Source organism: Megalobrama amblycephala, linkage group LG6, assembly GCF_018812025.1.
Source record: "Megalobrama amblycephala isolate DHTTF-2021 linkage group LG6, ASM1881202v1, whole genome shotgun sequence".
NCBI classification, from domain to species: domain Eukaryota; kingdom Metazoa; phylum Chordata; class Actinopteri; order Cypriniformes; family Xenocyprididae; genus Megalobrama; species Megalobrama amblycephala.
The window spans coordinates 30,017,680-30,031,420 of NC_063049.1; the positions used below are offsets into that span (position 1 = coordinate 30,017,680).

General features: G+C 38.9%; 1 protein-coding gene and 1 long non-coding RNA gene across 2 annotated transcripts; both read right to left on the reverse strand.

The window, feature by feature from the left end:
- Window positions 1-1,206: 1,206 nt before the first annotated feature.
- Window positions 1,207-4,757, reverse strand: LOC125270352. Its single transcript, XR_007185333.1, has 2 exons — window positions 4,417-4,757; window positions 1,207-2,296 (listed from the first exon to the last, which is right to left on the reverse strand). It is a non-coding gene; the product is annotated as an uncharacterized LOC125270352 (long non-coding RNA).
- A 2,268-nt stretch (window positions 4,758-7,025) lies between these two features.
- On the reverse strand, window positions 7,026-11,469 carry zic5 (zic family member 5 (odd-paired homolog, Drosophila)). Its single transcript, XM_048193839.1, has 2 exons — window positions 10,025-11,469; window positions 7,026-8,499 (listed from the first exon to the last, which is right to left on the reverse strand). The coding sequence occupies exons 1-2, from the start codon at window positions 11,073-11,075 to the stop codon at window positions 8,054-8,056; spliced, it is 1,497 nt and encodes a 498-aa protein (XP_048049796.1). The 5' UTR covers window positions 11,076-11,469; the 3' UTR covers window positions 7,026-8,053.
- Window positions 11,470-13,741: the final 2,272 nt, after the last annotated feature.

Here is a 13,741-nt window from a genome sequence, read left to right on the forward strand (position 1 = left end):
AGTTGAGCGTGAGCTGTCAAATCAGGTTGGCGAAAGCGCGTGTGGAAGCAGTGATGCTCAGGTAAGGAGCCTCTCTTCTCTGAACCACAGCACAGCTGACTGCTCCAGGAGCCAAAGTAATGAGGGTTCCGCTGGGGGCCGCCTGGTTGGAGAGGTGGCTTAACCCTGCCTGGACGAGGCAGGAGCCCGGGCTCTGTTTTTTCAATCGGAGCCCCTTGCAGAGCACGCGGCCCTCACCGAACATTTTGACAATGCCGGTGATAAGCACGAGGTGATGAAAGGAAGTTGTCTGCGAGGGCGTTCCTGTTTTGCTGCATGATAATTCTTCATAAAGAATTGTGGGTTTCAAAACAAGACAAAAAAGCACCCATATTTTAGTGCGGTGATGATTCCCAAACGTAAACTTTAAAACACTGCCTAAAATGGACACTTGTTTTGAATTGGACAAAAAGACGTTTCTATTTTATTCTTCCCAAAATTAATTAATTCAATGTATTCATCCAAGATATTGTATTTTATTCATGGACTCTTTCAATATTTGTATGCAAATTACTGTACTGTTTAAATAATTTGCTTTTGATTCATGCAAATCTCTCAGAATCGTGATCATCTTTATAATCAAATGTAATGTTTCCCTTGAGTGCATATTATCATTTTCATGGGATTTCTCAAAACCAGACAATTAATACAATTGTAAAGAGAATTCCGCTTGTGTCACCAAGATGAATTTGCTCAGTTATTTTAGCAAGATATGCTGTCATTTACCATTGAAGATGTCAAGAAGGGGGCAAAGGTGGCCATCCCCTAAGACAAGCGCCTAATTATATAATTTGTCTTGTGAGTGGGACAGACCACTGTAAGGTCTCCACTGGGATCACTTCTTCAGCAGCCCGAGCCTATCATCAGTTTCATCAACCCTCATTTATGTAAGGGCACAGTGAGCGAGTTCATTTATCTCTTTTTCCAACCACAGGAACTAGACATGGCAAGAAGACATTCAGCAGACTACAAGATTCAGCTTTTAACATTAGACATATCTTCAGGCGATCTGACAGTGTTGTCAGGTTTCTACGAGATAGAGTGAGGATATATGAACCAACAGAATAGATATTTGCTATTAATGTTCAAAGTGGACTGAAAAGAAATCTTTTATTTATGCAATTAGACTGTGTAAATCCTATCAAAAACTAAAACCAAATATATATATTCTAGTAAGTAGTGCATTTTATTTTGTGCCAATTGTAATTGCATTGTTCATTCCATTCCATTTATTTGTTTAGCAGTAACTTTTAAAGATTTACAAATGAAAACAATGCAAGCCAAAGCAATTGATCCAAGGGATAGCATATGGTTTGTGATACCAAAAATATCCATAATATAATGTAGCTAAATCATCTCTGAACTGTGGCAATGATGTTTAAACCAAATATCATACAGTCACTCATCGTTCTGTGGTAATTCTGAGTTCTTGTCGACACTGTAGTGAGCCAAATTGCTTATCAAGGCTGGACATATGCGTGTGCCCGGGCTTATACTTATTCCAGGATGCGCAAACACAGCACTGTAAATCGCAGACTATGCAGCTCGGATTCGCACCTGCTGAGGGGGAAAGGAAGCATTGCATTCTGGAGATATGGCCTGTGAGCACGCCTAGCGTACCTTCACAAAATGTCACAGCAGTTATGAAAGCAAGTCATTATCAACTCAGGGGGACCCTTGACACTGGTCTATGAGAGATAGTTCCAGTAGTTCAAAGCCATGCCTAATGGCCATTCCAAGGTCAGCTTGAAACAGAGAAAGTGGCTTGTGATGTCTAAGAACATCTAACCACCCTTGTGAATCCAGCGGGAGGTTCTGGTGGCCAGTGACGCACTAGGGGTAGTCCAGGGGATTCTATAGGTGAGCTTACGGGTTTAATAAGCACAGATTAGGCCTTCATTTGGGGGGAAAACCTGTATATTCAAGGTAGGAGATCATCGATCTAGAGTTTTAAAGAATATAGCAATGTAAAGTCAGTTGCATAGAAGAGGACTGGCTTTTTAAGGGCTTTGACCGTTTGACTGTTCTTCTCTTCTTTTTTCTCATCCCTTCTCTTACACCTGAGGGTTGTATATTTGTACTTGCTCTCTCTTCTTTTCTCTTACTGAGATGATCCAGCACTGTGGTTGTCCAGCTGTGCAGGATGATTTCCTCTCACTGAATGTTGACCTTTTCCTCTATGAAAGATGCTGTATTCAGAGGCACGACTCTGATGTGATGCTCATGGTAGTTCGTCAGATGTGGAATGGATCAGCATCTACAGGATGTAAAATCAAAATGGGAAGCCAGTGCTGTAAAGATGGTTACATGAATGCACATTATTTGTGCATCAAAATATCTCCCAATTTTTACATTCGAGAATGTTTTACTGCCAAATAGTTATATAATTATATATAAAACTGACGTGTGATATCCCATCATCCCCAAAGCTAAAACTGTTTTTTTTTTTTTTTTTTTGAAAAGCCATGTGCATTTGCAGAACTTTAAACCTTCTTTCTCTATCTTATGAATATTTGGTGATGAAATAAGGTTCTCCTATTAATTCAATTTACTTGTCTTATAAAGTATACAGCAACCAGCAATACTGGTAAACAAAACGTATCCATATGTGAAGTATCTTTATATTAATTATGTACACTGTCCTCATTCAAGTTGGCTGAAATGTTTTTTTGTTTGTTTTTTTTTAAAGTTCAAACCACTTTTATTTAAAACATTTACATCCTCTCCTATGTCAAGGCCCGGCCCGCAAAAGCTTCTGAACATTTGCCACATGGATGGAGTGTTTTTCTTTTAGAAGTTCAGACCTGCGTTTAAGGCCATTTAAACAGGACCTGTCAAATACAAGGCAAGCAGAGAAATGGTCGCATGGCTCTGAGGTTTGGTTCATGTGCTGCATAGGCTGAACGGACCAGGTGTAGAGCTCTGGCTCTTGGACATGTCCGTGGACGACCTTGCTCTCATCACCAAGAGCCTTGGAAAGCCTCCCAATCCTGGGGATCCATATTTGGACCAGCACCAAGTTTGGAGGCCCACAGATGTTGTGGAGAGGCCAGATATTATGATAGTTGTCTCATGCAGACAGTCAAGCTGATTCATATGTGTGAACGATGAAAAGGTTCATCTCTGTGGCGCATATGTTAAATTCACATTTTATCTTGTTTTTTATCAAGATTTTTTTATCTTGTAGTTTCTTCTTTACACATGATATGCCCACAATATGTACCGTTAATATGGCCACTACACTTAAACAATGTTATATACACTGTCCTTCTGTACTCTCAAAGCTATTCGAGGAAAAAAAGGCAAATCTATTTGCTTATACATGAACACTAATCTCACTAATGATATGAAGTAATGCAATAATTAATTAACCAGGTTTACTTAAACATTATAAAATAAGAAATATACAAAAATGTTGACACAAATTGCTCAAATTCTACCTTAGACATTCGTATGAATTTTGTAAACAAACCTTTGCGGTCGGTTCACAATATGATAGGCTACTTTTCTTTAATTATAAGTTTTGTTATAATTTTTCCACTAAACTTAACGGACCCTCCAGACATATTCCTAGTCATACCGGGCAGGCATACCTCACTAATTCAAAAACTCTGTCAGTGTTACGAGAGCTAAATAAAATATAAATTGGTCGAAAGAAAACTTTAAACAGTGAACATAAATGTCCTGACTGTATAGCAACCAAATAGGACTGCACTACAATCAGAAAAATTAAAAATTAATTTTTAAAATTAAAACTTTTAGTTTGTGTGGAATTATGACTTTGCAAAATCGGTAACACTTTATAATAGTTTTATGTATAAAGAATATAATATTAACAAGCATAATTCCATTGCTAAACAGATTGTCACGAACTTTTATTCATGTATCTTCATAGTTGTATGTAGGCTATTACTGTTCTGTTAAGCTTTTTATAATGTTTGTTAATGATTTCTTCATGAAAGTGTTAGCAAAGAACCTTTTGAGAGATAAGTACAAATAAATGATGATGTGCTCGTGGAGTAATTGATTTAATGAAGTTCCTATGAAACTATTAAAAGCGAGTGGAGGTCATGCGAGCGGCACCCCTGAGAGCTCATTGTCAGATGTTTAACTCAAGCAATCTTTTGGGAAAGACATCGGGGCTAATAGGTGAACTCACAGCTGTCTGAGTCGGGCTCGAGCTTTCAGAGCAAATAGCAAACAACTACTCATCCGGCCTCTAACGTAATGGGACGGCAAACTTTCTCAACAGCCTCATCTTGACACGCATGCACGAAGGACAAGCACGACACCTAATCAATAAGTGCGCTAAACGACTGTTAGTCACAACGATAAAAGCATTTTTTTCAGAGTTGAGCTCATAAAACATGTACTCACGTTTCACTGTATAAACACCCCATGAGTTTTCGCCCATGCGTCAAAAGTTTTCGTGTCCGTGTTTTAGGGTTCAGTCTCGGAGTGCAGGGAGGAAACATGCAGCCCTGCAACTGCAACTGGATTGTGTTTTCTCACTTATTCTGGAAACTTAAGATAGTAGGCAGGTAGGGTGCTTGGAGCAGTTTGGCAGAGTGCCTGGAGAATGAATATGTGCCCAGTTTTCTTGGTCTTCAAAGCATAGTGTGGTAAAACAGTCAACGGATGTTTATAATACCTCGCATACTTTATGTTGTTTTTATTTTGAAATGGTGAGGAGGAGAAGAGTTTAGTTTGGTTCTTTTAAAATGTTTCTTCGTGGTTGTCTTTAAAGAGTCCGACTGACAAAAAAATAGTCTTTTTCTAGACTGATATTTTAGCAATGTTACAATTAATCAATGTGATTTAAAGTTATGATTAAATAATACAATTATTATCTATTAATATTTAATATTTAATCTATTAATTGATTAAAAATGATCAAAATTTAAATTTTGTGGAAACTACTAATCGTTTTATTGATAAAAATAGATTAATTCTTGATTCATTCTACGTGGTTGACAAGTGTACAGTTTTAATTATCTCAAAGTTTACCAAATCAAAAGGAAAATTATAACAACGTACAATTAATTTAATACGATTTTGGAATTATATTTGTGTTATTTAATATTTAATGCACTTCTCTTTCTCTTTCTCTCTCTCTCTCTCTCTTTCTCTCTCTCTCTCTCTCTCTCTCCCTACAGACACTCAAACACCATGGCAAATATTCCATTAGTGCAGTAATTTACCTCAGAGACTTTGCAAGCTCGCAGATGAAATCTGGCAGTGTGAGTTGAACATATGTGCGACGTTCAAACAGATAAAGTGTGAAGTGCATTTTTTTCTAATGGAGAAATTACGGGAAAATTTAATGTTTTCTTTTCATTATAAGTGCTCTTGGTGCATCTCTTAAAACAGGGTGCACAATGACTCGGGTACTTTGAACCCTCGTCAAACGCATAATGAGAAGCTGACGGTGTGAAATCTGACTAGACTGTAGTAAACAGCCTCCTCTGATGTGATCATTCTGTCCAATAAAGGCAAAACGGGAGAGAACTCGCTGCGTTTTCACACTGACTTCTGCTTTGTCTTTTGAAAAGTGGCGTCTGAGAGTCTGACTCTTGGAGTTACTGATTTGCAGGCTGCATGTTAAGGTAGACCATGTAAGTGATTTCCACGGGCATTGCACTAAAGGAGAACAAATCGCTGACAAAGGGGGTAGCTTTTCGATTCAATAGCGTCGTTAGGACGACCGAAAAGTATTCCTCAGATAATAAGTTCTACTTCAAAGCGTCTCCCATTCAGCTGTGACTGCTGCAGCTTTTATGAAGTCCCCCCTTTTCATTCCGACGGGACTATCTCTTTGGTTATTTTTCACCGTGTTTATTTTGCACTATTCAAAGGGCACTTGTTTTAAATAAATAGAAGATCATTCATTCCTTGAGCAAATAATAGTTCGTGGACAAAAGATGGGCAGAGCGCGCGCTTATTTCCGAATTAAACATTAATGCGCGCGAGGGATTTCAAAGATTTGGGAACAAAATATGAGCGATTCTGATTAAGAGCGAATTGACTGCTCTAACGTAGCATGAAACTAAGGTCAGTGCGACTGTATCTTAATAGAGTGTTTCCAATTGAAGTGGCCTTTTCCCAGTGTCCGGTAAATACACACACGCTTTATGAAGTGCCCTTGAACTTCACACTATTTATGGGGCGTTTCACTGACACAAAACGCTAGATTTACAATCTCAAACGACTCACCGACTTGTGTACTTTATTCCACAGGGGTTAGCGTGATGTTCGTTAGCACGAAATTAAAAACCAAACTTTCTTAGGAAGCGTCTCTTCCACTTGCCAAATGAAATGTTAAAGATGCCTATATTTGTATGTTTCTTGCGCTTATATAAAATGAAAGAATATGCTGATTTTAAGGGGCAAAACGGTTCGTGGGAGAGGTTTCAGCTTTGATGATTGACCATTTAGCGGTAGTTAGTAGTTTTTCTACCACAACTATTCAAATGGGACCCATAGAAATCCTAACGCACCGTGCAGTCTTCCGTTCTGATGTGGAGCTCTTTGAAGTGGTGCAGGACTTGCGCTGGTCAATTCTGAGTCTATAGTCTGGGACAGGGGACACTTTGAAAGTGTGATTGTGCGTTTTAATGAAGGAAATAAGACGGGGCACTTTGTTTCATATTCTCCATACTACTTTCTTCTTATTGTCAGGCAGCTTTTATGTCGTATATTCCCATGAATGATTCATGTATTGATGGCTTTGTGCTATTGTACTTTTCACTTTTAAGTGACGGTTCCCTTTTGAACGGACATTGAATGGCTAGGGAATATTTTTATTCAGGAGAAAATAGTTAAAATTGTATAGAAAGTGTGTATTGTAGAACATCGCTGTTTCGTTTGGTTGGTTTGACTTGTCTCAAGTTTTACAGAAAATTAAACATTGTTACTCACTGAATGTTTAGTTTAAATCAAAACTAGCAAATTTGTTAAATTTTGAAAGAGATACGCACACTGATCAATGAATGAATCAAGGCCTTTTTTATTGAAAAGACCATATTTACACGTCCTGCCTTTTATTCAAGTTTTCCATATAGCTATACACAAACATCACATTTCTTCACGACCTTCTTACGTTTTTTTCCATCAACACCATCATGCACCTCAAAAGAAAGAGTTACTACACGATTCATGCGAAATATTCTTCACATTATACATCCTATTCAAGTAAGACTTTTTTACAGAACACGATAAAAAGCATCACTTCTTTTCACCAGAATTATATTATTCTTTGGTGTATCTGTACTTCCAGACCAACATTAATACCAGCAAATAAATTACAATGTACAAAACTTGTTGAGACTCTACGAAAACATTCACAAGCATCAATACCATTTACTATTTACAAATCAGTCAGGGACAGGCCTGTCAATGATACATTATTTAGGGTCTCAATGGACATATTTAGTACTCCTTAATCAGAGTTACATTGATTTTGCATAAAATATAGGTTTAAATATTTTAAATATCACAAAAAAACCGTCCTGACCACAGATATTGTATAAACTTTAACAAAGACTCCACCCATTCATTTTTTTTGGACACTGACAATATACAAAAACTCAAAATTATTGTCACTGCAATTTTTTCCCCCTCAGACATTTAACGTGTAGAATGATTCTCTATAAAAGATTTCTGTGCAACAAAGGGGTGTAGTAATAATAAAACAACTTAAACCTAATTTATAAATCCTTTTAGCTCATAATTATTTGATGTCAAGTCAGGTAAAATCTTTTTAAAAAATTGACAGTTTTTTTTTTATGTCAGTTATTTCATGTTGCAAATTACAGCTGCTTATAAACGCGATAATCATATGAAACATAAATTGCATCAATGCTCTGAGCATGTTTTAAGGGCAAACTGGGGGCAAAATTTTTCACCCACTGACATCCATAGGTGTTCCACTTCTTCGAATTGCAACACTTGAATTTTGTATTATTATTTTTTTAATGTGGACAATTCACAATGAATATATTCCTTGCTGTTCACATCAGAGCATTGCCCTTGGATCTGTGTGTCTGAAAGAGTCCTCATCGTCGGATTCCGACGTTGGCACATCGCTGGAGGGGGTGTGTAGATTGTTTGGTCCAGCACTCCCTTGGCACACGTACCATTCGTTTAGGTTGGTCACCTGAGGGGAAAGGTTCGACGAACGGTTCCTGTGGGGATCCAGGTTTGGTGAGAGGGCATCACCGATAGTCGTAGACGAGGGATGGTAAGAGGAGCCCGTGTTGGCGGAAGGGGGCGGAGGAGACTTGCAGTGAACCTTCATGTGTTTGCGTAGAGAGCTCGGGTGTGTGTACGACTTGTCACAACCCCTCACTTTACAGAAGTAAGGCTTATCGCTCGTGTGGACGTGAGAGTGCTTTTTCCTGTCACTGCTGTTCGCGAATTTCCTGTCACAGCCATCAAACTCGCATTTGAACGGCTTCTCACCTGACAAAAGAGAAAAACAGAGCATTTAGATATGGAAATCACGTATACAATTGTGTTGTTTACAAGAAAATAATAGCCAATGCTATGTCCCACACTCTTTACTAGTAAGCACTACTAATGGATGGTTTCGTTTTGAAAATCACAACATTACCACTGTAACCCCACAGTACTTATTTTCTGCTATTACATATGGAATGTTCAGGCGCACCACATGACTTATGCAACCACTCTGTAAATGCTCTCATTTTCTCTGACTGAAGCTTGCCAAATCTTCTCAAGAACTCTTTTTATTGTTTTACTGGATATGCAACTGAGTCAACTACTGATAAAACATTTCGGCTCGACATATGTATCAGATTGTCTGGAGTAAAAGAACTGGCCCAGCTTTACAAGATATCCAAATCATTTGTCAAATATACATCACACATTGCATTGATTCAGTGTTATCATATAAGTCCCTATTACAAAAATACCACAGGTGACGTTGTACACACATTCATTGCTGATTCAAGATACCACCATGTTACAACCATTATAAATGTATACTCTAAGTGGGTTTGACACGCTAGCCTACAAATTCAGGGCGCAATTTACGTCAGCACGTGTTGAGAGCAGAACACTATACAGTGGATATAGTTAAAGACCCTAAACAGTACCTGCAACTTCTTAACAACTGGCAATAACAAAATGTCACTGTATGCATGTTCACATGAGAGCATATTTGTACTGACTGGACTGGAGGAAGAGCTTTATATTTATTAAAATATCGTCTATATGTACAGCACACACGTGAAGCATTTTCTTATTTCTAATACAGGCATGAGGGGAACACCCGAAGCAGAGGCCTTGCTCTGCTCTGCAAAAATGCTATCATAGTTTGGTTAATCAAAATGTGGGAAATGCCCTATGGCTGGCCCATTCTCCATATGTACATATAGCATGGATCTATTCACGCAGTTTGTAATTCCCTGTGGTTTCAAAAGAGACACAAATGTGTCGAAAACTTCATGTTACTATTTTACCTGCAGCCTAATTAAATTTATACTTTCCCTGTTTTCCTCTTTAGAATTTACACAAGTAGCACTGAAGAGCCAGATCTCTTCACCTTAGAGTTTTTGCATGTCTCCTTAATATAAAAGTGCATGCATTAAAAAAAAAAAAAGTAAAACACTGGTCTGCTCATAGCAGCGTAGTATCTTAAGAGTACTTTGCCCCATATGTACAAGTAGAAATATGCAAGTTGATCTCTCGTTGCATTTTCAAAGTGCATGACGCAAAACAACACCAAGGGATAGCTTTGCTTGGCGAATACGCACTTTAACAAACAGCCCCTTTAACATTGGTTCTGTATGAAAGGGGGATATTTGTGGATACATGAAGTGGGAGGACAAAATGTAACTTTGTTCCCTCATAACTAACGTTGCTACATATCAAGAAAATTCGACTATCTGCCAAGTAGCGCAAAAACGTTCAATAACAGACACCTATGAAGCGTTTTCAAGGAATTTGTTAACTTTTCACTAACCTGTGTGCGTCCTCTTGTGAATCTTGAGATTTTCCGAGCGCGCGAATACTTTGCCACAACCGGGAAAGGGGCACGGGAACGGCTTCTCGCCCGTGTGCACGCGAATGTGATTGATCAGTTTGTACTTGGCTTTAAACGCCTTTCCCTCGCGCGGACACTCTTCCCAGAAGCAGACGTGACTGCTCTGCTCCGGTCCCCCGACGTGCTCCACCGTGACATGGTTGACGAGCTCGTGCATGGTGCTGAAAGTTTTCGAGCAGGGTTTCTTGGACGTCTGCTCCTGGTCAATCCACTTGCAGATGAGCTCTTGCTTGATGGGCTGCCGCATGTATCGCAAAAACGCCCCCGTGGCTCCGTGAGGAGCCGTGGCGAGGTTCACATTTAAGTTCATGGAGTTGTAGCTGTGAAGTGAAGAAGATCCATAGTGCTCGGGCCTGTGGCCGAAGTGCTCTGGCCTGCCGTAGATGTCCCCCGGTAGACCCAGACGCATCTGCCCGTTGAGGGCATGGTGGTGGTGGTGGTGGGCACCTGGGGCCGCTTGCTCGTGCAGTCCAGAGAAAAGTGGATGGGCACCACCTTCCGCGTGCCCATAAGCACCTGTTGGGGAAATGAACATGCCATGGTGATGAGGGGAGGAGGCGGAACTATGCTGGTCGCCAAGTGCATGCATAGCAGAGGCTGAGAGCTCTCTCCTGAGGATGAAGTCCCTGCTGGTGGTGTAGCCTGTGTGGGGGTGAGCCACGGGGAAACCAACTGTGGTCTGAGAAGACGTGAAAGATGCCGCGGTCTGGGCTTCGGGATGGCTTTGAACAGGCTGAGAGGGACTAAGTTTGAGAGCATTGGTCTGTGCCATGTGCTCGGGTCCAAATGGAGTGAGAGCCACTCCGGGGTCGTTGCCCATCTCCCCAGGGTGGAGGTGGGCATGGTGGGAGTGCGGGTGATGCCCCCCTATCCCCGGGAAGCCTGTCATATTCTGATGAGGAAGGGCTTGAGTCGATGCCAAATCCGCTAATCTTATCGCCGAATTCCTCTTGCTTAAAGGGGGCTCCATCACTACGCTGTCATGTCCACGCTCACCGCTATTGTTTTCGCCAACTACGGGCCTTCTGAAACCATTAAAATATATGTATATGGCCGTCTATAGAACTTCTTTTGTCCTGCCTCTAACTCTGCTTGCTCCTTTTCCCACTCTGTCCTCAAGCGATTGGCAGAACATACAACAGTTGGAGGACACAGTGGGGAATAGAGTTTAGAAATGGCACTGCGGGTATTGGACAGATTTCGGTGACTGGCAGTTAAGAGAACGAAGCGATTGGCTGTCTTTCAGCGCAGAGGCTCAGCGGGGTTCCGCCCCCTCACTCTCTTCATCACTGTTCACTCCAGAAAGTTGTGCTCACAAACTTACAGGCAAATCTGTTTACCGAGACACATACACACGTGGAAGGATGTTGTTTTTCTCTGCGCGCAAAACAGTGACACTACACACGCTGGAGCATATTGTGCAAAACTCCACACACCGTTTGATATATATATATATATATATATATATATATATATATATAAATTAAATTCAAATAGCCTAAATAAAATTAATAATTAAAACGTTGTCGAGCATTAATCCTGAATTTTTTTTTTTCATCAAATAAATTACGTTTTATTACGTTGACAGACGTGTACAGATTAAGGATCAATTGGGGATAATGCAAATAAAATAAAATTAAAATTAATTAAAATAAAATAACCAGCGGGATACAAACATACACATGCTATACCAAGCTTTGTTTTTAATTGTTTTAAAGTATATAGGTAAAACTAAATTATTAGACACATAAAGCAATATCATATATGTTTTGTGTGTATGCAAAACAAAAAAGCTTTACGCCTTAATAAACAGAAACAGCAAGAAGATACGTTCATGAAATTCTTTCTGCTTTGTCCAGTTTAAAGCACTATAATTTTATATAATCAACATTAATAATTTAAAAAAAATAAATTCAAATGCCATCAATGTGTTTTAGCATGTTATGTGTGGTTAAAAACACGGTTGTGAACATTGCAGATCTTCGGTCCACCGGGCGCTGTCAGACACTGATAGATTCATGTGTAGAAAGTAAAGAAGAAAAGAAGCGACCCTTGACATACATATTACAAAATATAATCTCTCCAAAAAGCGTTCTGTGACATGATTCTTGCTAATTATATAAAGAAATATTTTCCTTTAAATTGAAAGTTATTTTCTGTTTTTTTTTTTTTTTTTTTTTTTTTTAAGAATGTCTAAGAAACATATTACTATTCACATACTTTCATCTCATGTTTGTTTGTGTGTGCTGTACGTGTGTGTCATGATGCACGTCCACACCCTTTTAGAGTCCATGTTGAACTCAGCAGGAAGTGTATGCCATTGATTTAATATGTCTTAATTCAAAGACATCTTTTAAAATGCTTCAGGGCAGTTGTTACCATATTTCAAATATTTTTTTCAAAAACTAATTAACAAAGTACAGCAGAAGGTTAAACTGGAATAACAGGCCCAACCTGTTTTAACAATAGAAAATAGCAATTCTACTTACCAATTGTTAGGTCACATGTCTTTCTAACAATATTAAAAAATAATTTCAAAATCTTGAATAAATATGGAATTTATCAACATTTTTAGTCAGATAAAACTGCATACTCAAATTAATCAAACCTTGAGAGAAAAAAAAAATTATTTATGAGATTTTGTTATTATAGTAACTGAAAGTGTTGTGATTTCCTGCGTAAGCTATATCATGCCTGTCAGCTTTGTCAGGGTCTTAATTTAGGGTGAATGGAACCACGATGTATGCCGGTTAATGTGACAGAAGCATTACATTCTATGCATTCTAATTGAGATTTACACATCCCAATATTTACCTTCTGAATTCTGTTGGACGAACAGACCGTATTCAAGAGTGTCTTGAAAAATAATTAAATCGTATTAATTGCAGAGAACACTTAGCCTACAATAAAAGTTAATAATGATGACAATTCATAAATAATACATATGTTTAAAACAAGCTTGTGAGTGAATCTGAATTTTCGTTGGTTCTTGTTTATGAAACGACGTAACGGAGAGAGAAGGGCAGTACTTGTCTTAAACCTTTAACAGAGAGGATTTCTTAACAAGTTCAAAGGGTAGCATATATGTGTTCTCTACTGGTCGAAGGTCAAACACCCTTGAAATACCCAAGGTCACTAAAAGTAACCAACAAAGCATCGCCATATTGATAATGTCAAAGTTAAAAGAGGTGGCTTGTTGCTTTGTCTAAGAGCATTACACTTTAATGCAAAACTATATTTTATGTCAACAGAGTTATGATCGTCAGGTATGGTAATTCAAAGGTTAGTTGGGATTTTCTGCTTTTTACATAAGAGGAAAAAAATTAGGCAATGATATTCAGGCACTGACGTATATTTTTTAATATTAAACCAAAGTTTTTTCCCCTGTTCCCGTGTGTGTAGGTGTGTGTGTGTGTGTGTGTGTGTGTGTGTGTGTATTAGCCTTTTCGAACTTTTTCCCTTCCTTGCTACATGAGAAAAGAAGAACAAAAACTGCGGCTATGTGTTCCGGGCCGACTGCACTCGCAGTCTAATTTCGCTTTCTTCTTCTCCCTGCCCATTGAAAGGGGGAAAGGTTTTTGTGGTTTTCTGGAGAAATAAAGAACTTCTTAGAGAGGTCGGCAGACGTGACTTTGA

Bases quoted from the DNA above. Each gene is read 5' to 3' on its own strand.
- zic5 (XM_048193839.1), bottom strand. From the start codon at position 11,075: ATGGAGCCCCCTTTAAGCAAGAGGAATTCGGCGATAAGATTAGCGGAT. The intron at 8,500-10,024 runs GTTAGTGAAAAG...CTCTTTTGTCAG, and splicing joins TCACAAGAGGACGCACACAG to GTGAGAAGCCGTTCAAATGC.